General features: G+C 39.2%; 2 protein-coding genes and 1 long non-coding RNA gene across 5 annotated transcripts in view; 1 reads left to right on the forward strand and 2 right to left on the reverse strand.

Annotated features, from left to right (window-relative positions):
- The window catches only part of Pten (phosphatase and tensin-like protein), a 68,972-nt gene extending 53,068 nt beyond the window's left edge, over positions 1–15,904 (reverse strand). For all 3 annotated transcript variants that reach the window (XM_074105721.1, XM_074105722.1, XM_074105719.1), the window contains exon 1: positions 15,809–15,904. In XM_074105721.1, the coding sequence (XP_073961822.1) occupies positions 15,809–15,887 (79 nt within the window). In that variant the 5' untranslated portion in view covers positions 15,888–15,904. The remainder of the gene's footprint in view (positions 1–15,808) is intronic.
- A 3,621-nt stretch (positions 15,905–19,525) lies between these two features.
- Positions 19,526–21,988, reverse strand: LOC141441085 (uncharacterized). The gene is made up of 2 exons (XR_012452771.1): positions 21,881–21,988; positions 19,526–20,949 (listed from the first exon to the last, which is right to left on the reverse strand). It is a non-coding gene; the product is annotated as an uncharacterized lncRNA (long non-coding RNA).
- Positions 21,989–25,433: 3,445 nt separating this feature from the next.
- Positions 25,434–26,517, forward strand: part of LOC141441158 (deoxynucleoside kinase-like) — a 4,451-nt gene continuing 3,367 nt past the window's right edge. The window contains 1 exon segment of the mRNA XM_074105834.1: positions 25,434–25,890. Within this exon segment, the coding sequence (XP_073961935.1) occupies positions 25,434–25,890 (457 nt within the window).

A 26,517-nucleotide genomic window follows, 5' to 3' on the forward strand; every position in this document is an offset into this window, starting at 1 on the left:
ATTGTTAATAACAAAGCTAATAATATTCTCAGACAATATAAAATTCCATATAGAAGCAAAATTATCACACAAATAGTGAAATTACGTTGATATCAAGTAGGTGAAAAACTAAATTTAGGTAGCAAAAAAAAATAGCTTAGTTTTCAGGAAAAATATCATCTTATGAATTATTAAACAAGATCAAAATGTTTATTTGTCAAGAACTACCATACCTATTGTCGCGGAGCTTTAATAAATCAAAAAGTCTTAAATCACTTCCCGTTACTTCAAACACTAGGAAACGCATCGAGGTCGAATAAAAAGTAACCAATCAAAAACTAAACCTTCCCACTAAACAATCCCACTTCTGAAAACGTGCCTTGAAGCCTGAGGTCTCAAGGGGATGAGCCAATTTACACTCCGCCGAATCAACGGAAAGGAACCAACCAGGTAACTACAAGTGTAGGCGAAAATAAAACTTAAACTGTTACAACGAAAGAAGCCAGTCAAATTATCAAACGCGGGATTCTCGATAGCAACACAGCAAAAAGTTGTTGGCATAGCAACAACTTGCTTAGCAAGAGAAAAAAAGATTCATGCCAGTGGAGTAAAAACTCGCGCCGAGAACGACGGCGTCGGCTCACAGTCGCGACCCGCTCCGCTACGATGATGTGTGCGTTACCTGAATGGAACAGCCTTATCCGAATAAATTCTAATTGTATGGCGCTGACCCGCTTACTCACTAATATTATATAGAATAAAGTTGGCGGAGTCTAGCCCCTAAATCGTTAATCTAATCACAACCATAACCTTGAAAGAACTACTTCGTCCACGTGAACTGAGATACGGACAGGAGACTCTCCTTTTGGCCCCAATTCTCTAAGCAGAGCCTGTGCTGTGCTCGGCGACCTGTGGGACGTACGTGAAGCGGCGCCATCCCCACAATATTGAGAATCTGGAGTTGCCAACGCGGTCGAATATAATGCTCGCGAGCGCGAGGTGGCCGATGAAGTCGTCGAGGTTGTGCCAGTGGAGACTACAAAATTCTAATTCTAATTCAAATCATTTAATACTACGCTGGATATTCTGGACGGAGACAGCTGCGCGTGTATTTTGTGCGATTTACGAACTTTCTGCTGTTAGTTATTTTTTCACGGTGCCTGACCAGGGCACAGCCTGACCTACATGTATGTCTTTTCCTTATTTCAAATTTGTAGATTGATATTTTGTTAACTGATCAATATCCGAGAAGCTAAAATATAGAAGAAATTGTTTTAAACACTCACCTAAAGCATGGGGGTGGGGGAGGCCTATGTCCAATAGTGGACGTCCTACAGCTGATATGATGATGATAATGATGACCTAAAGCATGAATTTGGATTTATTCAGAAAATATTCACAAGGGCGTTTTGACGACAGCTGAGATTTAGCTTTCGAAGTTCGATACGAGCGTGAGCGATCCGACAGTGTGATATGGTCCTGCCTGCGTGAAATCATACGTCCGTATTATAATATTATATCTCGCGTAATTGACGCGAAGGCATAGCGTAGTATAAAAACTAGTGTCATAGTCGTACTATTTACAATGTATTGATATCTAATAATAACGTTTAGTGTACAGGACCTTAGTGGGTTTTTAGAAATATAACATGAACACGACACGATTTAAGAATCGCACTGTAACAGTTATATCGCAGAAAATCGATTTTTTTTTCGCATATGCGCGCACTTAACATATAAACACATCGTTGCTTTTTTGCGACAAAATTATCGCGCTTGGCCTAACTTAATCGAAGGCCCCATTTTAAGTAGTTCCGAGGGCAACTTATTTATTTAAGGATTCGGTACAATTACATATTGTAAACAACATAGTGGACAAAAAAACAAAGGGATCAAAACCATGCTGTGTCTACAATACTTAATTTTTTTAAATTACAACTGTGCCTTCCTCAACCTTCTCTGAAAATCAGGGCTGCACCGAGATAATTATCAAGATAATTAGCAATGATAATACTGTAGCTACGTGGTAGCTACGCATAATATTACGCTGAAAGTATGTGTATTCCCACCTACTGCAGAGGTAATAGTGCCTCACTTTTTGGCGTCACGTCCACTGCGGATATCCGAACAAGAGAAACATTTCTTTTATGACATTACTATATCGGCGGATAATAACCAGATAGTTATAGATGATCATAATTATCTTGATAATTTCCAACCCTGTCGTCGAATCGTCGCCTGTGAGGAAGCCGAGTCCGATGGGGATGGGCCAGTGGCCATTCTGACACCTAACATACTTGGCGTCACAAGTCACAACCTTATTCACTTGCTCTTGTTGCAGCACTCGCTTGTTCCTACCCGTAACTCAAGACGGGCGCCGAAATTAAAACTCGTCCTATTTCTTAACGGCTACCATCACTTTTAACCGATTGAGCAATTTTGAACCGAGAATGATGAATTCCTTGAGAAACCGCTTTAACAATCAGCCTTGAAATTTTATAACGATCGCCGTTAATTATGATATTATGTAAATTTGAAACGCATAGGGCTCTCCGCCAGGGCTTTGTTTTTAAAATAAAGAAAGCACAGTAACGGGAGCACGGGCCGAACTTAATTAAGGAAGGCTGCCGGCCCGTTTATGTAAATCCGCCATTGTTGCTATGCACATTTAGCAACTCGTCCAATTTTACTTCACCACAATACACCATTAGAATAATGAGAGTCGACCTTGGGCCTTAACGGCGAAGAATGGGATTTATTTTCATTAGAAACCAGTTAATGACCGTATTTCACGAATTTTAGCATTAGAGAACCATACAATTATAGTACACTTCATTTCAAATAAGGGACAAGTTTGACATGATCATGCTATTATAATCATGATCTTTATACATGATCAATTGTGATCATGTATAAATACATGCATATTTAAAATAAGCATAGGTGCATACTGCGGGATGGCGAGACGATTTGGACACGTACGCAAAGGACTGGCCTGACATAGCGTCAGAACGGGAGTTCTGGAGATCAGGAGGGGAGACCTTGGCCAGCAGCGGGCACTATACAGGCTACTTAAAAACAACGCGGTTCGCCCCCGTAGAACAAGAAAAAAATAACTTGCAAGTATTCCGAAAAATCCATACTCGGTGCACCTCTATGGCAGGTGTACTCAATCAAGGAAATTAAATCTCCAAATTGACTATAATATATATATCCAGTGGCTAAAGCTGTGCGATGTCTGTCTATACCAGTCAGTAAGTTTAATCTACTGTAAATTGCACCACCTGCTAAAATTTATTTCTTACTTCTTTCCATTGTAAAGGTCGCCTGGAAGAGATCGCACTGAAGCGATAAGGCCGCCTATTGCTTACTTTAGAAAATCTCTATGCTATATATACCTGTGTTTTTTGTACTGCTTACTGTGTTGGTGTGCAATAAAGAGTTATTGTATTGTATTGTATTTTATAGGTAGATTCACGATGACGCGTGTCGTGGTTCTTATTACAATGTCATGAATGTCTAATTTTGACAAAATTATGCGTCTTCGTGGATGGCACTAGGTATAGTGTAAGTTTAATTTAAACAAAAATTAATTTCGAATTGGTTCAGTTCAATTCTGAAGTTGCGAGATGCACAGACTGCAAACCAAGTTCTATTATTTTGCGATAAGGAACTCAAAAACCGGCCAAGTGGGAGTCAGACCGAGGGTTCCGTACAAATTATTAAAAATATTTTTATTACATGTTACTAAAAATTTACGCTTTTCGCAATTTTTCCTTTATCTGTACTATAAGACGTTGCTTCGTACCAAATTTCAATATTCTGAGTTCACGGGAAGTACCCTGTAGGTTTTGATTTGATTCCCTTGCGAGTGTCGAAAATTTGCAGCATAAACGGCTGTATCTTTTGATTGCGTTGGCTTAGAAGTTTGATTTTTTCATAGCTCTAAGGGACAGTAGACCTGAGTATTTGATATGAATTTCAGCTTGATACCTCCACGGGTTCCTGAGAAAAAGGGTCTTGACAGACAGACAGACAGACAAACGGACGGACAAAACGTGATCCTATAAGGGTTCCGTTTTTTCCTTTTGAGGTACGTAATACGGAACCCTAAAAATAACAAAAAAACTCTTTTTTGTTGATGAAAAGCGAATATGACGCCCCGAGCTTTTGTTGATATAAATAGTGCGAGATCTTAAAATAAAACTTGTAACAATTGTATATTATGAGGCAATGACCTGGAAACTGTGGATTGTTTTAGGTTTTCGTCGTACGCACACTGTAAATGGGTATTTTTGAATGTACAGTCGGAATTACAGATGATGATGGGAATATATTTTAATGACAACTCGATCTGACCGACATATCTTAGACCTTGTCCAGATGAGGCGATTTACGCGCGAGTGGACTCGCGCGAGTCCACTCGCGCGTTCCCGAGGTACTGGGGCTACATATATCCCGTCCAGATGATGCTGCGCGTTTCGCAATTCGCGCGTAAATCGCGTACAATGAGCGCGACTCTCGACTCGCACGTACTACGCGCGAGCGCCGCGCGAGTTGAGATACCCAGGCGCCATTGCTGCGTCCACTACCACGCGCGACTCCATGGCGAGTGGACGTATTAGATTTTATATTTTTATTGTAGTTTGGCAATCCCTCCCAGTGTAGGAACGCGCGTAAAACGCGTCATCTGGACGCAATATAAAATGAAACGCGCGAGTCCACTCGCGCGTAAATCGCCTCATCTGGACAAGCTCTTAGAATCGCTAAAGCTCAATTTAGATCAGAAAGTAACATCGTGAAGTTGCAGTTGCAGTACATTGCGAGGCCACAAGGCGTACTAAACTCCAATTCAATAGAATCTGACAATCCTGTAGACACTTCGAGCCTACTAATATAAACACCGGGTTGCCTAAGGCTTTGTGATGTGACTATTATTCTTTTTTGATTCCTTTTAGATGATAGTTGCAACAACAGGGACATATATAATCAAGTGTGCCCACGATAGGGTGTCTTAAATATGTAGAAAATTGACAGATTCTATTGAATTGTACTTTAATTTGAAACGGCCAATGGAGCGCCCCGCAGTGAAATGCAATTTGCAAGATTTTCTTGCAAGTCTAAAACTGCTCAATCGACTACAGACCTAATTGGTTAAAAAATATGTGAAGATTGTCCAAGTTTATTTCAGGAATTATTCGATTCATTATTTAAAAATATATTTGATACACTACAATAAAATCAAAACAGTTCCCAACTAGCGTAAAACATAAAAGGATAAGATGATTAGCCAATTATAAACTCATTTGTTAGTTCTTTACCACAAAAGCATAAATTCCTTGTAGCGTTTCACCGAATCGCATTTCACCTCGATCTTATTTTTAATTATAGTGTTGTGTCACAATCGTTTATTTTTTTAGGCCGTCTTGCAGGAAAATATAAATCGAGATTTAGTAGTTACTCCAGGCTTAAGCTTGACAGTTCCATACAATTTGACACTACTAAACTGAGCTTAACGCTAACTCGAGATGAGTGTTTCCAGCAAGTAGCCATTAGTCGCTATAAATTTTAGTCGCATTTCACCTCGATCGTGCGTTTAATTATCGCGTTGTGTCTCAATCGTGTTTTTTTAGTCGCTATTAGTTTTAGTCGCATTTCACCTCAATCGTGCATTTAAGTAGCGCGTTGTGTCGCAATCGTGTTTTTTTAGTCGCTATTAGTTCTAGTCGCATTTCACCTCGATCGTGCGTTTAATTATCGCGTTGTCTCTCAATCGTGTTTTTTTAGTCGCTATTAGTTTTAGTCGCATTTCACCTCGATCGTGCATTTAAGTATCGCGTTGTGTCTCAATCGTGTTTTTTTAGTCGCTATTAGTTTTAGTCGCATTTCATCTCGATCGTGCATTTAAGTATCGCGTTGTGTCTCAATCGTGTTTTTTTAGTCGCTATTAGTTCTAGTCGCATTTCACCTCGGATCGTGCGTTTAATTATCGCGTTGTCTCAATCGTGTTTTTTTTTAGTCGCTATAAATTTTAGTCGCATTTCACCTCGATCGTGCGTTTAATTATCGCGTTGTGTCTCAATCGTGTTTTTTTAGTCGCTATTAGTTTTAGTCGCATCTCACCTCGATCGTGTATTATGTATTTTAGTACAAACATCAATTAACTTGTCAAATTAATTAGAGTCCCAAGCGAACATCGATCTCGATCTAGGGTAAAATACTACACGAAAAATGAGATGCTACAAATTAATTATACTAATGTAAAAAGCTACGCGATAAATTGCGTCAAGTACATGATTCTATTGAAATTTTGTTAGTTCGAGGTAAAATGCGATTTGGTAAATCGCTACAAGGAATTTATGCTTTTGAGATAAAGAAGTAACAAATGTTTTCAGGAATTTGCTTTATAAAGAGGTTCTATTTTTGTACTACTCTATCTCAGATTAGGGTGACAATAATTTTCGGTCAAAACTTATTATATAGGTAACTGAAAATAAAAAAAAATAAAAAAAATGGAGCCGACTACAAAACCCTTGAAAATATAGTTATTATGTTATAGTTCCATTTAATGTTATTTTTTTGGAGTCGGTTTTACTTTTTATTAAAAAAATTACGTTATTTCTCACTTTTTAGTGATTCGTAGCCAAAGTAGGTACATCTCACAACGATTCCATGAAGCCCAAACACGGCTTAGTTCCGTTGTTTTATAACAGTTTCGTTGCCTACCTTCCAGCTTCAGCATCAGATCAGTTCGAAAAAATCATTAATTTAAAAGTCCTTCTTAGTCGCTTATCTAGGTATATTAATCATGATCGTTTCGGTTTGTCTCATGACGAGCGAGCATTACTTAGCTTTGACGAGTTCCATTGGTCATCTACGGTCTTCTTCATCAGGTCCAGTTTACCAAATGATACTTTCTGAATGTAAATGCTTATCTTAATGCTAAAAATCACCATAGGTGTGCCTATAAAATTTGAGGTTTGCCCTCGATTTCCCTAGGATTCCATCATCAGATCTTGATTTGGCGACAATGGGACCACCTCAGAAGAGTACCCTTTGAATAAAAAAAGAATTTTGAAAATCGGTCCACAATTGACTGAGTAGGTAATCGGTGAACATACATAAAAAAAATACAAACATTGGAACATAGAACATCCTCCTTTTTTGAAGTCGGTTAAAAACAAAGGGCTTTAAGATTTTTGTATGTGATTGTAATTGCCAATTTAAATGTAACTGAAGTTGATTGCGAAGAATAATTGGTTCGTGGCTTAAGGTTTAATGTCAGTTGTATGGCTTAAAACAGGGTTTCTCAAAGTGGCGCACGCGAAACCCTAGGGCAGTGTTTTTCAAACTTTTTTCAGGACGTGACCCACCTTGGTCTGAAAAATATTTGGCGACCCCCTGCCTACCTCCTCTTACAGTTATTTGTATTATCCTACGTTAATAATACAAACATTGAATAATCATAGACAATAACGGTTAGAGTATCTTAAAGATACCGCCCCACCCACACCCTCCACCGTACCCACAGTTTGAAAAACACTGCCCTAGGGGTTCGCCATTCTTACCTGTAATTGTTACCTTTTATATATTTTTTTAAAGTCCTGTACATTTTTTTAGGTACCTACTATAAACGAAGAAATTGTTACTACAATCAAGTACATACCAAAATCTATGAAAAAAAATTACAGATTTTTCAACGTTGAGTGCTAAGTCGACATAAGTACACCCATCTATTTTTTATTATTTATTGTTGTAGGTACCGGCAATATACGTCCCACTGCTGGGCACAGGCCTCCTCTCTACGATATTAATGGTTCTTGGGATTCAGTCCTATTAAGACGGACAAACGGACAGTCACCTTTCGGAAACCGAACCTCAATAATGGTCAAGCACATTGTTAGAATCCACATCACCGAGCATATCATATCAAGCATCAAGACATACAATTACTCTTTACTTTTATAGACACAAGATGCATATTTAATCGCGCCGGTTACCATTAATATCATAATTAAGATGTCGCAACCTTGGTTCTGTGAACTATTATAACTAATGGATATAAATATGGTGACCCAGTCTTCCTTGGGACAACTTCTTACTTGAATAATTATGTTAATTTTAACAAATGAAAAAATATGAATACGCTACAAGTAAAGTTGTAGCGGAACTTCGCCTCCGCCTCCATTACTGCGAAGTTCCGCAAAAAATCGTATCTTCGCCTCCGCCTTCGCAATTTTTTTTGTACCATTTTGTCAGCATAGTTTACATATATACACGTGCAAAATTACAGCTTTCTAGGATTTATAGTCCCTGAGAAAAGCCGCGGACGGACGGACAGACAGACAGACAGACATGGCAAAACTATAAGGGTTCCGTTTTTGCCATTTTGACTCCGGAGCCCTAAAACCGGCCAAATAGGAGTCGGACTGGCGCACTTTAACGACGTGCAAATTCAGGTATATCTATGAATATCCAGTTATCAGGTTGTGCATTAATTCCGTTATTTCCGGGTCGGCAATTCCAAGGCGTACATTAACAGAATCAGGCATAAGTCTCGAAGAAAATACTCTGACATATGAATATGAACAATATATAAGTAGGTATAATATAAAGGGAAAAGAGAATATAAATTAAATATCTTTATAGCTCGCGTAATCTAAATCACACCTTCTTTTTATGCCTCTCAATTGGCACTCGTTATCAGTCCATTAAATGGGTTAAGTAAGATAATTAAGTGTTTATAAATAAAAGCAGATCGGAGCTTTAGGGTTGTAGTCGAGGAAACTTAACCATGTACCAAGGTGGAACGTTTTCACAATCAATTTCGCTATAATTTCTTTGGCAACTTTATTAGATGTCAACATCACATAGTAGCACAAAGGTTCCACAGTTTCCTCGCCTCAGTGAACGCTCTTTATGTAACAAAGAGCTAGATAATTTTAATAATTAATCAAAACCGGCCAGGCCAAGTGCCGCGAGAAAGGGTTCCGTAGTCGAAATTAAATTTAAAGCTGAAACCCCACGACAGCGGTGGCGGCGCGGTGCGGCGCGGTTGTAATATTCGAGCTAACATGAAAGAGGCCACATAGAATACCGCGCCGCGCTTATTTCCCGCGCGATATTCTGTGTGGCCTGCTTCATGTTAGCTCGAATATTACAACCGGTACCACCTCCGCGCCGAGCCGCACCGCTCCGCCTAAGCTGTCAGTGGGTTTCTAGCTTAACTGCTTACTACAACAATAATTAAGCCGGTAACACAGAAGAGCTTATCTCTATCTCGGTTACTTTACTAGTGACAGTTTTTTGCCGATATCTTCAAAAAGCATAAGACATTACATGACGTTAATTTAATTGTAACGATTTATATAAAATCACTATTTTTTTAGCAAAAAAATATTTGGTTTGATTAGCGTTGTTTATTATAAAGCGGATAGCTTCCTTCAAGTGAGTGTGATGATGATTATATATAATTTTATAAGGACAGATAAATGGACACAGGACAACAAAATATGGGGGCCCTAGATTCCCATATTGGCAGGGAGGACATAATTTTGATTAAATAAAATCATATGTTATTTAAATTAAAATATCTGATATTTGATTCAGAGAGAGAGAGAGAGAATTAAAAATATCTGACACTCGGCTCCCCGAGCTTCATAATCATAAAGATACCAAGCTACATTGTTCACCCCCGAAAATCCCCACCAGCACAATTAATCAAACCAAAGTAGTTGTTCTTGTTGTTGTTGCTTACTATTTCTGGTGTACAATAAAGAGTCATTGTATTGTATTGTTGTTAGCCGTTTCCAAGATCCCTGAAATAAATAAATGAATTGAGATGCACCAAAAAAAAAATAACCCATAGTTTTTATTTTATTTAAGGGATTGGGAAGAATAGGATATTTTAAGATACCATTTTCATCGATTTTGAATTTGGATGAGTTTAATTTTTTATATATTTTTTTTTCACGAAATACGCTGGATGACGTCAGTGAGACAGCCATGTTCCATTGCCTAGAAAAATTAAGGTCGTACATAACGTCATAATCTGTGGCTCTACAATGTGACAATAATACAAGCACGGCTTAGGGTCCTAAATTTAACTAAACATTTCAAACAGTCAATTTGCTTTAGAGTGTAGCCCTGCTTTAGAACTGCCTGCACTGCAGGGGTCAAATGAAGGTCATTACTTAGATTTTGTTTATTTAATTAAGTTTATCATATTTTTGGAATTTGATTTCTGAAAACGCCTCACAAAGCCTATTTCTCCCGGTTTCCGATTTATTATACGTTTATTGAATCAGGCGTTACTTTGCGGAGGTCCATATCAATGAACTAAAATAATTTCCTTGCTCACCCGGGAACTTACGATAGCTAAGCTTATGCAAAATATGCGTGTTCATGCAGTTTCTCCACCTCCACACTGTAAGAACACACAAATCACACAAACCCATCTATCACCACCACCACACTACATTTCGAACTCAACCAGAGCTCATCTTCAGAGTGACACAACAGTACACCATGCTACCAGTTGAGACTAACGAACCACAACCACCGTTTTAATGGGTGAGCAAGGAAATTATTTTAGTTCATTATTATATGTTGTCAAAAATGGGGACATCCGATTGCTCATTTATATGTGTATAAAGATAGATTGGGCAGGTAGCTAGTTTGCTTAAAATATTTAGGGGCTGTTTCACCATCCATTGATTAGTGTTAACTGATGGTTAAATGTGATGCCGTCTCTATTTGTTTTGTTCGAATAGACGGAGACGGCATCACATTTAACCGTCAGTTAACACTAATCAATGGATGGTGAAACAGCCCCTTATAGTATCAAAATTCACTGTTACTAAAGAATAACAGTATTTTAAACATAATCCTGAAAATAAAACTCAAATTTTACTGGAGTATTTCAATACAAAAAAAAACACAAGGAAAACCATATCTTAATTAAGGAAATTATAACATAAAAGAATAATAAATAATAAGTATTGCAATCAAACTGATACGCTTGATATAAATCCTAATTTAGCTCTGTAGGTGGGTGAATGACCTGCACAAGTATTGATATTGGTAATGGCACTGCATTTTAATGATTCAACATACAACTTTTTTTTTTTAGATATGTGTACAGTGGTTGAAGTAATAAGAACTAACTGTATAAACCAAGCACTATGCAACCTTTACATTTCGGCCAGCTTTAATAATTATTAAGAGGATTGTACTTGATAAAAATGCTGCCTGGTGACAAACTTTTTAGAATTGTATTCCTTTTTGACGTCAAGTCTGTTTGATAATTGTAATTTTAAAATTTTATTATTTGACATTTAATATTATTTTTTAATTTAATTTTAAACTGAATTAACTTAGTTTTAAAGTGTGTATGTACTAACAAATGAACGGATCTATGTTGTCTGATAAATAAATAAATATATTATTATTATTATTAAAAATATGTTCTGCCAAGTTTTTTGTGGTGCATTCTTCTTGGCAATGATGGTGTTTCCGAAAGCATCATAGTAGGTATTTAAAAAAAATGAAATGTAAATGAAAAGAGCCCTTTGCGGTCCACAGAATAATCAACTTTTTTTTGTCAAAAATAAATTAAATTCTGTTCTGATACTTTACATTTCTTTGTCGAGGCCTGAGACACCTGGGGATCGTGTCAACGTCACAGATGTCTACAACACTCACAACGCAAGCGACAGATCTGAGGCAATAGTTTGATTTAATTATAGAGAAGCATGGCACCAATCCTTAACCAACAACCATAAAAATTCTGTCGAGACAGGGTGCACAGGCTTAAAAAAGAAGAGTAAAAATGTTTTAGTCCATGTTTTGCATTACACTTCCTAAACAAGCTAGGAGCTACAGTAGTGACAGTTCACAGGTTATCTCTTATTACCTAAAATCTTTTTATTACAGTCTAGACAAAGACGCAAAAAACATCCCAATATTCGATCAGTCTCATGTCTTGTTTTAGATTTTACAGTTGGAAAACTTTTTTTAAAATTGAATCAAATCTTGCATTCAATCATGAATTGTAATATAAGTAATATGTACCAACAAGGCAAAATTTAAAATTATAAAACTAGTGTTTCTAGGACAATTAATATTGGACAATGTAATGTATAATTTAATTGTTAAAATTAGTCTGATAAAATTTAGGATGTTCATACTTTGTAGAAATTAAATAATATTGATGGACACCTAAAAGTAAATCCAATTAAAACAACTGAGTTTGACATTATACATTATACTGTTCAGTATTAACAGACCTGGAAACACTTAATTTTGTATCACATTCAAAATTCACCTCATGTAGTCAGTGATAATTTGATCATTTGGAAAAATACCAATATTTTTAACCCCCTACACAAAAAGTGTCTGTGTGTTTGTGTATCTGTCTGAGTTTTATGCCCATTTTCCACTGCAGCACTATAAAGGGACTCCATTTGGAGTCCATTCAACTCGCAATGTGAGTGCATAGATGTGCTTCCACTGAATGAAAGTCATAAGCTGATTACTCTGGCTCGTTTATGCCATTTGGTAGTGGATGGCATAAGTCTCATTAGACACATTCGCGACCACAATTTGCTACGCGCAGTGTTTTTCCGCTTTGTAGTGAAAACTTCCTATGAACACAGAACCCGATTACCGGGTTCTTGGTCACAAATGTGGTAAAAACTGAAGCCTCATTTATCTGTCATGTTGTGTTGCTCTCTTTCTATAGCTTTGATGTGACACAACACAAGCCGTTACAACACACTGCATCAGATAAATGTGAATTAAACTTAATACTGGTCTGCCTGAATATAGACAATTACCTACCAACTACATACAAACAATCGAAGTGTACCTCTTGATTAGATGTATAAGTCCCGAACTTTATGGCCAACATGCTGATGTACAGTCACCAACACATATATCTGCATAACACAACAAAGTGTGCATCTTCTTCTCTTTTAAAATATGGCTTTTCTGTCCTAATTAATAGGACAATTTCGCCAGTGTCAAAGTATACTCTCTTTGAGAGGGACGTTGTATGGTGGTTGTAGTTTTTTGCAACTTGATAGTAAAATTCCAGAAACCACATGGACACAACTTGCGCATTAAAAAATGACAGACACAAGAGAAATATAGAATTTTGTGATCACTGTTCACTGTTAAGGTAAATCGCCGCATAAAACACTATCAAAATTATACTTCAACTAGCCAAAGAAACAGAAATAGCAAAATTAGATAATGTTCGAATGCTACAAATCGAATCAAAGTGTGCATATCTGATACAACTTTATTTGTGGGGTTAGTAGGATGTGGCAGATAATTTTCGCACACTCTGCTGTGGCAGATATTAATGCAGGTGACTGTACACACTAATCCTACTAATATTATAAATGCAAAAGTTTGTATACACATGTTTTGTTCTTCTTCATTTACCATTCAATTTAATCATCTGAAATGTGTTATGGGAGAAATGTCTCATTAGAAAATACAGTCCGAAGTAGTAAAACAATAAAAGTAATAAATAGCTAAGTCGAAATGGGTTAGCAAATGTATTAAATAGTTTTCAGATTTGTGAAAGTAGCAAATAAACGTGTTATTTTTATAATGACAGGTCTTCAATCATTAGCTAATTTTGCATCATCACTAATGACTACATTTTGAAATGGCACAAATAGTAGTAAACAAATAATTAAAAATGGGTTAATAACCAAGCAAATTAAGTTTAAAAATAGGCATTCTTGTTAAGTGTAGGAGTACAATTAGATACTAATAAGAATTGGGTTAATGATACATAAAACTAGTCATTCAATCAAATATGTAATTGGTGTTTATTTTTAATCTTTACTAGTAACTGTGAAAGTAACTGTCTGTTAGCTCTTCATGTTTAAACCGGTGAATCGATTTAGATCAAATTTGGTACAAAGATATACAAACTATCTTACCCTAGGAAGGACATAGGACAGTTTTAATCTCAAAAAACTGCATAGCTCCCATGCATTGGCATAGGATTTCAGGGAGGGCCTGGCCTGGATTTTCGTGTGAAGATTTCAGTATTATAGAATTTTGAATTGGTAGCCCAACATCTTGCTTATGCTTGCCTATGCTCCCATGGGTATTTAAAATTTTTAGCAGACAAAAATTTACAGGCAAAAGCTAATTATTAAATAAATGGGCCATTTCTGTCAAATCCACCTCCTAAGACATTAAATTGGCATAATTATAAAGTGCACAAGTACTAATTGGATATAGGTTAATGATCAATTAAATAGTCCTACAAATAATAAATAGGCAAGTGTTTTAAATAACCTAAGCAATATATATCACAAAATATTTTTATTCAATCCTTAACTTATTTTGTGTCACCGAGACGAGTAGTCTTGTAGCAAGCAAGCAATATCCAACATAGATGCTTAAATTTACACTTAAACAGCATAAATGGCACCAATTATACTGAAACTGGTTGTAATAAATCAAATATCAAATTATTAAATAAGCAAATTTGGGCCCCGAGATACAGGCTCCTGCTAGTTCGGGCAGATATCTCACAATATGAATGTACATATTGGTGGTTTTATAAATTAATTTATTCTTATTCTAATCTCTGGTCTATGGCATTTCTCATTCAGTTTCAATTCTCACCTGGCAACTGCCCTACAACCCCACCGGTGCTGGAACCTTATACCAGTGTCTTTCAAACTTTTACATGGCGCATCCCCCTTGGTTTGAAAAATATTCAGCGACCCCCTGCTTACCTCCACTTACAGTATTGTATTATTTTACGTTGATAATACAAACATGGAATAAATACACAATAAGACTTGGGTTGCTACCCACAGATTGAAAAACACTGCCTTATATTAACTGTAAAACATAACATCTGAATAAATGGAGACTGTCTTGTCTACTTCATTTGGCAGTCATAACCCAGAGTGGGTTATGTTGCAGGTTATTCTAGTTCTCAGACCCAAATAGGTTAAACACTACATTGATACCACCTATTTAGTATACATCTAACCTTATTTCATATCATAACACTCATTCATAAACTATTATTTTTTTTTTTCATCACTACTTCCATCATTTCACTTTATCACTTATAAAAGTAGTAACTCAAAAGAATATAATTGAACTGAATTAAATGAACCATAGAAGAACAAAGTACGAAATATTTAATCCCAAAATATATTTTGAAACCATAACATGCCACATGAAATAATTTTATAGCCCTTGGAAATAGTTATCAACCAGCCTACACATAGCTGTGTCTGTGTGTACAGTGATGAGTACACAACTTATAGGTTATTTTGCTTGTTGCTATGCAAGATTTCAACTGCTTTATACAAGGTAAATATTGAGTGGAGCAGGCACTGTTTGCTTCTAAGTTGACACACCTGCTCTATGGACTATGAGGACACTACTCTAAGCAGTCAAACCAGATTTTGAACAACCAATTTGAACTCTATGACGTTCTGTACTACAACCTTGCTCTCCTAATAAGACTCGCGAAGCCACTTTAGACTTTCATGATCACTAATTCAAATGCAAATTTATAGTTTTAGTCTCAAAAACGAGTATAACCTTATAGTGTAATATCAACGCAATTTATAGGTTATGAATCGAGTGCCCTTGACAGAAGTAAAACGATGATCGAGCCAGGTTATCACAATAATTCCAAGGTTGGTGCGCGACGTGCGCTCGTGCGGAGCCCAAGGGCACGCCGCGCACCTCAGTACTCACCCGAGGGCCCCGAAACCCCACATCGATCTACGCTCGCGCCCTAAACACGGAAGCACTTCGCACTCAAAAAGGATACAGGCCAAGTCCAGGTTGAATCCGTCCTGGATGTAGCGCTTCCGCCGTTTGCTGACCATGTTCTTGATGGGGTTGTGCATCTTGATATTGGATATGGAGTTGGCATGATGGGCAGCGGCCGCAGCGGGCGCAGGGGCCGCGGGTCGCGCGGCAGCAGCGCCGCCGCCGGGCCCTTAGTGCCACCCGCGCCGAGCCCGCTTGCTTCTCGGGAATCTCGGGAGCCTTCCTCTCGCGGCGCCGACAGCTCACACATATACCCATAAAATAACCTCAGCCGTGCCGCGCTCATCGGGCCGGCTGAGCGAGCGGCCGCGAGACCGGGACCGGACGCGGCGGCCGCTCAGCTCGCGTCCGCCATGCTTCGCGATCGCATTCGCGCCCGCGACCGAAGCTGGCCGGCTGCACGAGCCTCGCGCTTCTCGCTACTCCCTGTTCCTGAGACGAATCCTCACTCCACTGAGCTCCTCGAAACCACCTTTGCACCACAATCACACTATCGCATAGCTTCACAACCGGCACCAAGTTACGCGTACGCACTCGCTTCACGAGCGAAGAAAAGATTTATCTCATGCGAATGGCGTCCATCGTTCGTTTGCACTAGACTAGAACACGACCGCGGAGAAACAGTTGCACAAGATGGTTATGATGGCATTGATGGCTGAAAGTCGTGCATGCATCTCGTTCCCGTTCGAATGATGTCTATTCGAAAAGACAGAGATGCAACACTATGGTACAATGTTGCCACCTCATTTTTTAAAAAATGGCTAAAAATTGGCCGAAGTAATCAGTAAGTGCGAAATTTGTTCCAAATGTCACTTTAATTAAATGCACAAAACAGTCAAAAAAAGTCACGGTCTCATATGTAACGCAGGACGCAGGATAGAAAATAGTTGGTGTAGTCCCAAAATAAAACAAATTTAGCTACAATTTTACTAGCTGGCAACACTGCAACCTTATTTTCTAGTGGCTGGTTTGCTCTTTGTTCACTAGTTCCCAATTTTTAACGCAAGTTAGCGCAGCGTCTGTCTCTTCTGCCGCCTAATATTTGAAATATTGTTGATAATTTTAATTTTAAAAAGAAGTTTAACGACTAAGATTTTTTGTTTCAATCTAATTAAAAATATGTAATTGTAGGGAATGGTAAAATGTCATGTGATAAACAGTACGGTAAGTGCTAAGTTGTTATTACAACTGTTGACTAGATGGCGCTTTCCGCAACTTTCTGACACCGCCAAATGTTCAAATCAATCAGTTCAAGAGTGAAGGTTCAAATTGATTATTTGACTCGTACTCGTTAGTGCAACATTAACATATAGTATTGTTTCGTTAAAAAACTATGTGCTCTAACTTAATTTTTTTTTAATTCGTAATTAATAGTGTTCCGAGGACTCGCGATTATAATATTCGAATAAGCGTGAAATTTAGGAAAAAAGTCAGGATCAGTAATACGATTGATTAGCACTTTCCTTGGAAAGGCAATAATGGGGAGTGGTACATCATAACCTGGGGATCCATGGAAGACCATGACGGTACTGGTTCAATGCAATGCTTAGGCTACGGCCACGGCAAACGTTTTGCAAGGAACCGATGGGACCTGCAGCCACTGTCCCATCTCAGAGCAGGGTGCGCAGACTTTTGAGGAGTACAACCAAAGTGCAGAAACTGTGTGAACGGGGCTAGATAAGCTGGTTCGCATTATGAGGATGTCAGCAGAGAGATGGATCTATTGGCACGATCCCCGTAGCTTATTGCTCAGCCAGGGAAAACCAATATAGCTTTTACAGGCGAAACCTTACATTAAAGAATTGGCACCGAGGAGCTCTAATCGAAGCAGAGAAGCGTAAGATTACGGCGGCTACTCCAGGAAAAAATAATGGCGAGTTTGGTAGAAAATTTACATTATTAGAATTCACAACATTTCAATTTTAAATAATTACTAAAGTACCGACAACCATTTAGAGCTTTATGTTTAAGTATTCCATTCCATATTTTTTTATTTTTTTTTATTACTTATTTAACGAAATATTCACAAAAATCTTCAAAAAATCCAAAGTGAGGCATTGTCATAGTATTTACCTTTGCCCATCTAATTATTATGAATAAAAATGCCAAATGTCAAAAAGGTGTCAATGTCAAAAAATATCGGTGTCATTCAAATATCAGTAGGGCTACTACGAAACTCGGAACTCGAAGTTCGTGTCGTGCGGTCCCTCTCGCTCTCGTATTAAATAGTGTAAGTGTTAGAGGGACGACCACACGACACGAACTTCGAGTTTCGTAGTAGCCCTGCAGTGTTGTGTTGTTAGCCGAGGTGTGGCCGAGGTTGTTCGTTTTGTATTGAAAAAGCATTGTTATATTTAATAAATTGATTTGCCATGAAAGTTTCGGACGGTTATGCCATGGCAGACAGCCGCAACCTTCCCAAGGTGGACTATATGATGTTGTTGCAATACATGCGTGAAAACGACTCCTTTAACGTTGCCGAGATCCGGGGAGCTAAGGTTTTATTGTCATCAAGGGATGCTTACGTCGAAACTTCTGTAGGCTATGTGGAAGTGAAACGAGAGAATGCTGTGTGCTTTATCAAGGGCAGAGTAACTCCTGAGCACCGAGTTCGTACTAAAATGTACTCAGTTGTCGCAAGCATTAACGAGGCAGAAGAAACAATATTGGATGTGAAATGTGAAGATTGTGCTGCAAGTCAGGGTGGATGCAAACATTCAATTTGTTTTATCATGTGGCTTATTAAGCGGACTGAAGAGCCTTCAGTCACATCTGTGCGCTGCTATTGGATCCAGCCAAAACTCTCGGCGGCAGTGACTCAAGATAAATGTATTTTAGCCAAAGAAATGGGAAAACGTTTGCCAGCAACAACCAATCTTCCTAATTCTCTTAAAAAAGCTGCATTTTTACAAGAATGTCGGAAAAGAAATATGCAAGATTCTTTGTTTTCTGACTATAACAATACAGTAATAACATTGGATAGTTTCAGAGTTTTCAAGCTTTTACTGGATTACTATACAACTAGTTCATCCCAAGATGAGTTAACAGATTACACAAAATTGAAAATCTTTGTCGAAAATAAATTAACTAAAGAGGTAATTGATGAAATTGAAAACCAAACACGCAGCCAAGCTCACAGTCAGCTGTGGCATATTTTAAGGCAGGGGCGAGTTACTGCATCAAAGATTTATGAATGCACAAAGTGCAGCACTGATGGAGCATTAGTTAAATCCATTCTTGGAGGTTATAAGATTCCTGAAACAAAGGCTATCAAAAGAGGAAAACGTTTGGAAAAAGAAGTGGTGAATGAAATAATGAAAAAAATGAATATTGAAATAATTCAATGTGGATTTAAATTAATCACACCTTTTGTAGGGGCATCACCAGATGGATTATGTGTAGAACATGGCTTCACCGTAGAAATCAAATGCCCTAGTAGTAATAAAACTATGGAAAGCTATGTTAAAGATAGTGTGATATCGGCTAAATGTAATGCCCAAATACAGCTGCAAATGTTGGCGATGAACATGAAAAAAGCTTTATTATGTATAGCTGATCCAGACTTCGAAAGAAATAAATCCTACCATGAACACTGGGTGTACTATGACAGATTGTTTGCAGAAAAGTTAGTGAAAGAAGGTGAAATGTTTTGGGAGAAATTTATTTTTAGGAAAATGTTAGATATTGTACATTATGATAAATAAAAGTCAATGAATCGTATTGTGTCTCTTTTATTAGTTATACCATTTATAGTAACACACAGTTATCAAAAATTATACAAATATAACATACAGTTTTCTTGAATATTGTACACTTTGATAAATAAAAACCAAAATTAATAATTATTCACTGTGATTTTGGCCTAAATTGGCCTTCCAATGCCTAATACTTCCTTATGACAGGCGACTGTAAATTTATAAGTCCACAAGCAACTACCACTGCATCATCTAGTATGTTTAATAATTTATTATTTACAACAGCATGTGGCTTCAACATTTTAATAAGTCTTACCCTCCTGATAACCCTTTCTATATGTATGCGTAAACTAGCTAAAATTTTACTATCAATCACCTCTGCTTTTGTCATTTTTGTGCCTTTGAGTACACTAGGCGGGCGCAGAACTTTTACAGATTTCTTAACTAAATGTGATTCTAAATGCTTGAAACCCCTGTCTGCTAGTATAGTAGCATTAGCTGGTATTATCTCTAAATATCCACTTTGTTCAACTAAATACATGTCACTAATACGTCCTCCATAACCTTCGGACACGAAATTTATAAAACCATCTGGGGTAGCACTTATCAAATACTTTATGGTATTACAATTCTTGTATTGGGACCATGTAAGGGCCTGGTCTACAGGTTTTTTAGGCTTTTCTATTTCTATCTCGAAGCAATCTATTATTGCCTGAACATTTGCATACTCTTTGCTTGTAGTAAAAGCAGTAGGAAGGTTCCTCTTAATGTTCAGGGCTGTTGGCCAATATATTACTTGTCTAAAAAATAAACTCAGTGCTTTCAAAGATTTGTTAAATATTCTCCACAATGTAGTTAATGAAATTTCAAAAAGGTCTTTTATTTTGGCGAATGTTTCATTATTTTTTAACTTATAAAATGTTATTATAATATGTAAAGAAGGTATCTTTAATTCTTTTGCAATATATTGAATAATCCAATAATATTGTTTAGGAACACCAATATATGAAAATGGTTTTTTTTCTATTAAACTTAACATAAAAGACCTGCCAGCTAAACTTTTTTGTATTGGTAAGTTACTAGAACTTTCATTTTCAGAAAATTCTGTTGTACTTCCAACTGTCGATGGATCATGTCCCTCTGATGACTCTTCTTCAAATGAATGTAAAAGTTTCCTTTTTCTGAAAATCCTTGCACCAACCAAGCGATTGACCATAGTGGGTTTTACTTGGATAGATTTATGAGAACAGCCGGGAATGCACAGCACACCTTTTTCTTGCACATTTGGTACAGGATCTACATTAACTGTTGATGTGGATGTTGATGGCAGAAGACGTGGGTCTTTATTTATGTTCATTAAATAATTTGGGACTTGGGGATTCAGTCGGGGTCTATTGGTTTTTTGGTCCATCCAATCTTGGTAGTTTAGTAATGCTTCTTCCAGCTAGAATAAAATGAGAACAATTCATTAGTAATCGTCAAAAAACAGGCAAATCAAGGAAAACAAAGAGATGCACCGGGTACCCGGCTAGGATCCGGTACCCGGCAGTTTCGGCACTTTTTCAGGATCCGGCCAGATACCGGATAATGATGCCGGATAACATGTAATAATAAAAAAAAAGAAACCAACTGTTTTCATAGGAAAATGGTTATTGCGCTTTTATTTAAATCAACTTATAATTTTAACAGATTTTAGTATTAGATCAAGTTGTTTCATCATCCCAGCCTATATACATCCCACTGCAGGGCACAGGCCTCCCCTCAGAATGAGAGGGCTTGGGCCATAGTTCCCACGCGGGCCCAGTGCGGATTGGGAACTTCACACACACCATTGAATTGCTTCGCAGGTTTGTGCAGGTTTCCTCACGATGTTTTCCTTCACCGCAAAGCTCGTGGTAAATTTCAAATGTAACTCCGCACATGAATTTCGAAAAACTCAGAGGTGCGAGCCGGGGTTTGAACCCACAACCCTCTGCTTGAGAGGCGATGGGTCAAACCACTAGGCCACGACTTTCTCATTTATTAATCATTATTATAGTAACTAGTCATTGAGATATTTAAGTACTAATTTTTAAAATTTTTAATGTGAATCAATAATCAAACTTTAAATTCGACAGATTGTGATGTAAAAACAAATCACACTGAGAGTGTCACTCTCTGCCTCACCCCACACAGCTTCGCCCTTCCGAGCGGTGGATATGGAAGGTATTTTAATGCCGGGTAATTTTGCCGGTTACCCGGCAGATTCGGCAAAAATTATGCCGGGTACCTCGTTACCCATTACCCAGCAAACCAGGATCCGGCCCATCTCTAGAAAACAATCTTGTTCTACGATTAAAATACATAGGTTATATTGTAGATAAGTAGATACTTACATTCAAATGATCTTCGCAAATGTAAAGACTACCAGTTTTTGGTACGTTTGTTTTATTTACAGCAGCACACCATTGTACTCTCGAAGACCTCGGCACGTGGAAAAATGTTTTTTACGATTCTTTATAACTGTATTTTTGCAGGTGGGAACGAAGCAAGTAACGAGGGGATCTAACTTACGAACTCGTTTATTCATTTTTATTGTCAATTATTTCCAATTCAGTCCAGAAAAATGCGAAAAATTAAAATACAATAAAAACCAACATCAAATCACAGCCACAAACCATTACTCAAACCAAACCAAACAAACGTCAATCAAAATTCAAAAACAACGTCAAAATGACAACCCGTAGCTTGTTTTTTTTTTCATGGCCCAGGCAATGACAATGTGTAGATTCAGCCTTACAAGCGTTTTTGAATTTTTCGAGATTTCAAAATTATTTTTGACTAACTTGGAATACGAATTTCACGAAAAGAAAAAATATGGGTCTCCTAGTTTTCAAACTACTATTTATTGAGCATAAAAAAACACCAGGCAAAAAATTGAAATGTTGTCAATTACCGGGGCGTGCGCGTCTTCCAGGGCGCAGCAAGAGATGGAAGTGTCAACAAAGCGGCAATTGCCGTCTTTGACCCCACCGTTGACGTCATCCAGTACCCGAGACTCACCACCCAACATCACGACGGTGGGTCTCCGGACTAGCGCCTGGGAGGTCGCGCTCGTTTCCTTCTACTTCGAGCCCGACCAACCTATAGAACCCTACTTGGAGCCCTGAGGTTGATCGAGAAAAGCTCGGAACAGGGAGACTTATCTTTGGAGGGGATGCCAACGCCAAGAGCCCTGGTGGGGTAGCACTACGGTCGATCACAGGGGGATGATTTCTCCGGGACTCTAGAAGAGCTTGGCCTCAATGTGCTCAATAACGGGGAAACTCCAACCTTCGACACGATCAGGGGGGGAAAGCGCTACAGCAGCTATGTGGACGTAACAGCGTGTTCCACAAACCTGCTGAATCTGGTGGACGACTGGAAGGTAGAAGAGGGGCTAACAAGCTCGGACATAACGGCATTACCTTGGCTTTCACTAAACCAAGCAGAGGAACCACAATCAATAGAACTACCAGGATATTTAATACAAAAAAGGCAAATTGGGCTGATTTCATGAGAAATTCAGCCAATTACTATAGAACAAAATTTGACCACTGTAAATGTTGAAAAATTAAAAACACGGCAGATTTAGATATAGTAGTAGAAAAATACACAAAAATAATAGTTGATACATGCAAATTAACAATACCACAGAAAAAGACAAATGAAAAAATTTCTATGCCGTGGTGGTCCGAGAGATTAGCCGAGCTGAAAAGGGAAGTCACCACCAGACGACGTAGGATAAAATGGGCTGCGCCAATAAGACGTGAGAAGGTTGTTGAGGAGTACCTGCAGCACAAAGAGCGGTATGAGGCCGAGGCAGCTAAAGCTCAGATAGACTCCTGGAAAGACTTTTGCCAGAGGCAGGACCGGGAAGGGGTATGGGAGGGAATATACCGAGTTATCGGTAGGACGAAACAAAGGGAGGAAGACTCGCCCCTGGAGCGAGACGGGATGGTGTTGGATGCAAAGGGTTCAGTTAGGTTGTTGGCGGAAACGCTCTACCCAGAGGACACAACGGAGAACGACACCCCCGTCACCACCAAACCAGGAGGGAGGCCGAAATGGTGAACGCGGAAGAGCATGATGGCAGATGTGATTTGCCGTTCACCATGACGGAACTCATACACGCCACGAATCTTTTAACCCCAAGAAAGCCCCGGGAGGGGACGGCTTCACGTCCGACATCTGCTCCCATGCCATTAAAACCAACCCTGACCTGTTTCTGTCGATAGTAAATAAGTGCCGAGAAACCCATCACTTCCCGAAGGCCTGGAAGGAAGCAGTAGTGGTGATCCTGAGAAAGCCGGGCAAGGAGGCATACACACACCCGAAGTCGTACAGACCGATCGGTTTGCTCCCCATGCTTGGCAAAATATATGAAAAGATGACAATGGCCCGTCTTAAGCACCATTTGATCCCTAGACTAAGCAAGCGCCAGTTCGGGTTTATGCCACAAAGGAGCACCGAGGACTCCCTCTATGTCCTGATCCAGCACATAAGAAACAAACTCTTAGAAAAGAAAATTGTTACACTAATATCATTGGACATAGAGGGAGCCTTCGACTGCGCGTGGTGGCCAGCTATTAGAACCCGTCTGGCCGAGGAGAAGTGCCCGATTGCCCTTAGAAAGGTTATGGACAGCTATCTCAGTGACCGCAAGGTAAAGATAAGATACGCAGGCGAAGAATTTAGCAAGCCCACGACCAAAGGGTGCGTCCAGGGATCAATAGGAGGGCCAATCCTCTGGAACCTTCTTCTGGATCCACTGCTAACAAGCCTAGAGGAGGCCGGTGCCTACTGCCAGGCCTTTGCTGACGACGTGGTTATCGTGTGCGATGGGAAGAGTGCCGCAGAAATCGAGTCCGAAGCAAACGCGCTTCTCGAGCGTGTGCGGGCGTGGGGAGTCGATAACAAACTTAAATTTGCACCGCACAAAACAATGGCAATGGTTATAACCAAAAAGTTAAAATACGACACCCCACGCTTGACCATGGGCGGGACCGCAATCAATATGGTAGAGCAGATAAAAATCTTAGGCGTAACAATCGATGCGGGGCTCACGTTCAACGCGCACGTGACCAACGTATGCAGAAAGGCCATCGGAATCCATAAACAGCTAGCAAAAGCAGCAAAGACAAAGCTGGGGGCTCCACCCGGAAGTCATACGGGTAATATATGTGGCCACTGTTGAGCCAATTGTTCTGTACGCCGCCAGCGTTTGGGCGCCTGCGGTCGGTAAGCTGTGCGTTATGCGTCAACTGGCAACTGTGCAACGTGGAATTGCACAGAAGCTTTGCAAGGCGTACCGCACAGTTTCGCTGAATGCTGCGTTGGTATTGGCTGGAATACTCCCCCTCGACCTCCGAGTTCGTGAGGCGGCCTTGCTCTACGAGGCCAAGAAGGGGTACCTCAGCCAATACTGGGGGGTGGGAAGTGGAACGGATGGCCCCGGCTTTGGAGGCCCCGCACCCCGCCCACCGCAGGGAGCTGGAATTGGTGAGCTTGGCGAACCGAGTGGATGTGGATGCGAACAGCGACTTCGCAATTCGCATCTTCACAGACGGGAGCAAGATTGAGGGCAAGGTGGGCGCCGCCCTATCCATATGGACTGGTGAGGCAGAACCACCAACCCTCAAACTTGCTCTTCCGTCTTTTTGCACGGTTTACCAGGCTGAACTCCTCGCGCTGTGCAGGGCAACTGGAGTGATCCTAGAGCAAAAGGCGGAAACGTTCGGGATCTACAGTGATTCTATGGCGGCCCTCTTGACCATCAAGAACATGGCTGCCTTCACCCCCTGGCAGTGGAAGCCAGAAGAAATTTGACAACATTGTCCCTTCAGGGCAAGGTTGTCAAGTTGTTCTGGATAAAGGCCCACGTGGGTCTCGAGGGGAATGAGAGGGCCGATGGTTTGGCAAGGAGGCCGCACTAAAATCAAAGCGAAAGCCGGATACGACCTGTGCCCGGTTTCTTTCGTCAGGCGATCCATTCGTATGGCTACGCTTGACGAGTGGGACCGGAGGTACGTTACCGGCGAAACCGCGGCCGTAACAAAACTTTTCTTCCCCAACGCAGTGGCGGCGTACAGAATAGTAAGAAAGATCGAAACAACGAACATACGAACGCAGTTCATGACGGGACACGGCGGGTTTTCCGAGTACTTAGAAAGATTCAAGTGCAAGGACAACCCGGCGTGTATATGTGACCAAGACATCAGCGAAACGGTGCCACATGTACTATTGGAGTGTCCAGTGTTTGCTCAGGAACGAGTTCAGCTGGAAACAGAGTTAGGCATAAAATTAGAGAAACATGTTGTAAAGGAACTAATGTCAAGCAAACAAAGGGACAGGTTTCTGCGCTACTGTGAGCTTATTACAGAAAAAGTTGTTGCAAGAAATAAAACATAGCATAGAAACTATGCTTTTTGTATATGATGAGCATATAGATAATAAGCATAGGTTTTTAAAAATAGTCGTAAAAGTACAAAGTTGTAAATAGTAGCTCAACAGAAATGTAATAGAAAGCAAGAAATTAGATGTGTCCCTAAAGATTTAAAGTTAAAAAATGTAAACCTAGATTAAGAAATGAAATAGTTATGAACCGACACGCGAATGCTAGAAATAAAAAACCAGTTGTATCTGGTAGCGAGCGGGTCGCCAGTGCCGAGACACAAAATAGAAAAATTAATTGTTTAGAGATAAAGTTAATAAAGTTAACCCAAAATCCCCTCCCCCGTAATAGAATTGAATAAAAGACGGTGTATGACACAGAGGACAGCTCATAAGATGGAAGTACGAAAAAGAGATCAGAATGAAAGGATATAACTAAAAGTATGTATCAATAGTTTTAAAAATAAGATAAGTTAGAATAGTTCGAAGGGTAATGACCAAAAGTATGGAAGATGAGGACGAAAGAAAGAAATAGTATGTAGAATAAAAGTGCGAGAAGAATAACTGCGAGAACTGGATGTATGAAAAATAGATGATAAGG

The sequence above is a fragment of the Choristoneura fumiferana genome, chromosome 23, assembly GCF_025370935.1.
Source record: "Choristoneura fumiferana chromosome 23, NRCan_CFum_1, whole genome shotgun sequence".
Classification (NCBI taxonomy): domain Eukaryota; kingdom Metazoa; phylum Arthropoda; class Insecta; order Lepidoptera; family Tortricidae; genus Choristoneura; species Choristoneura fumiferana.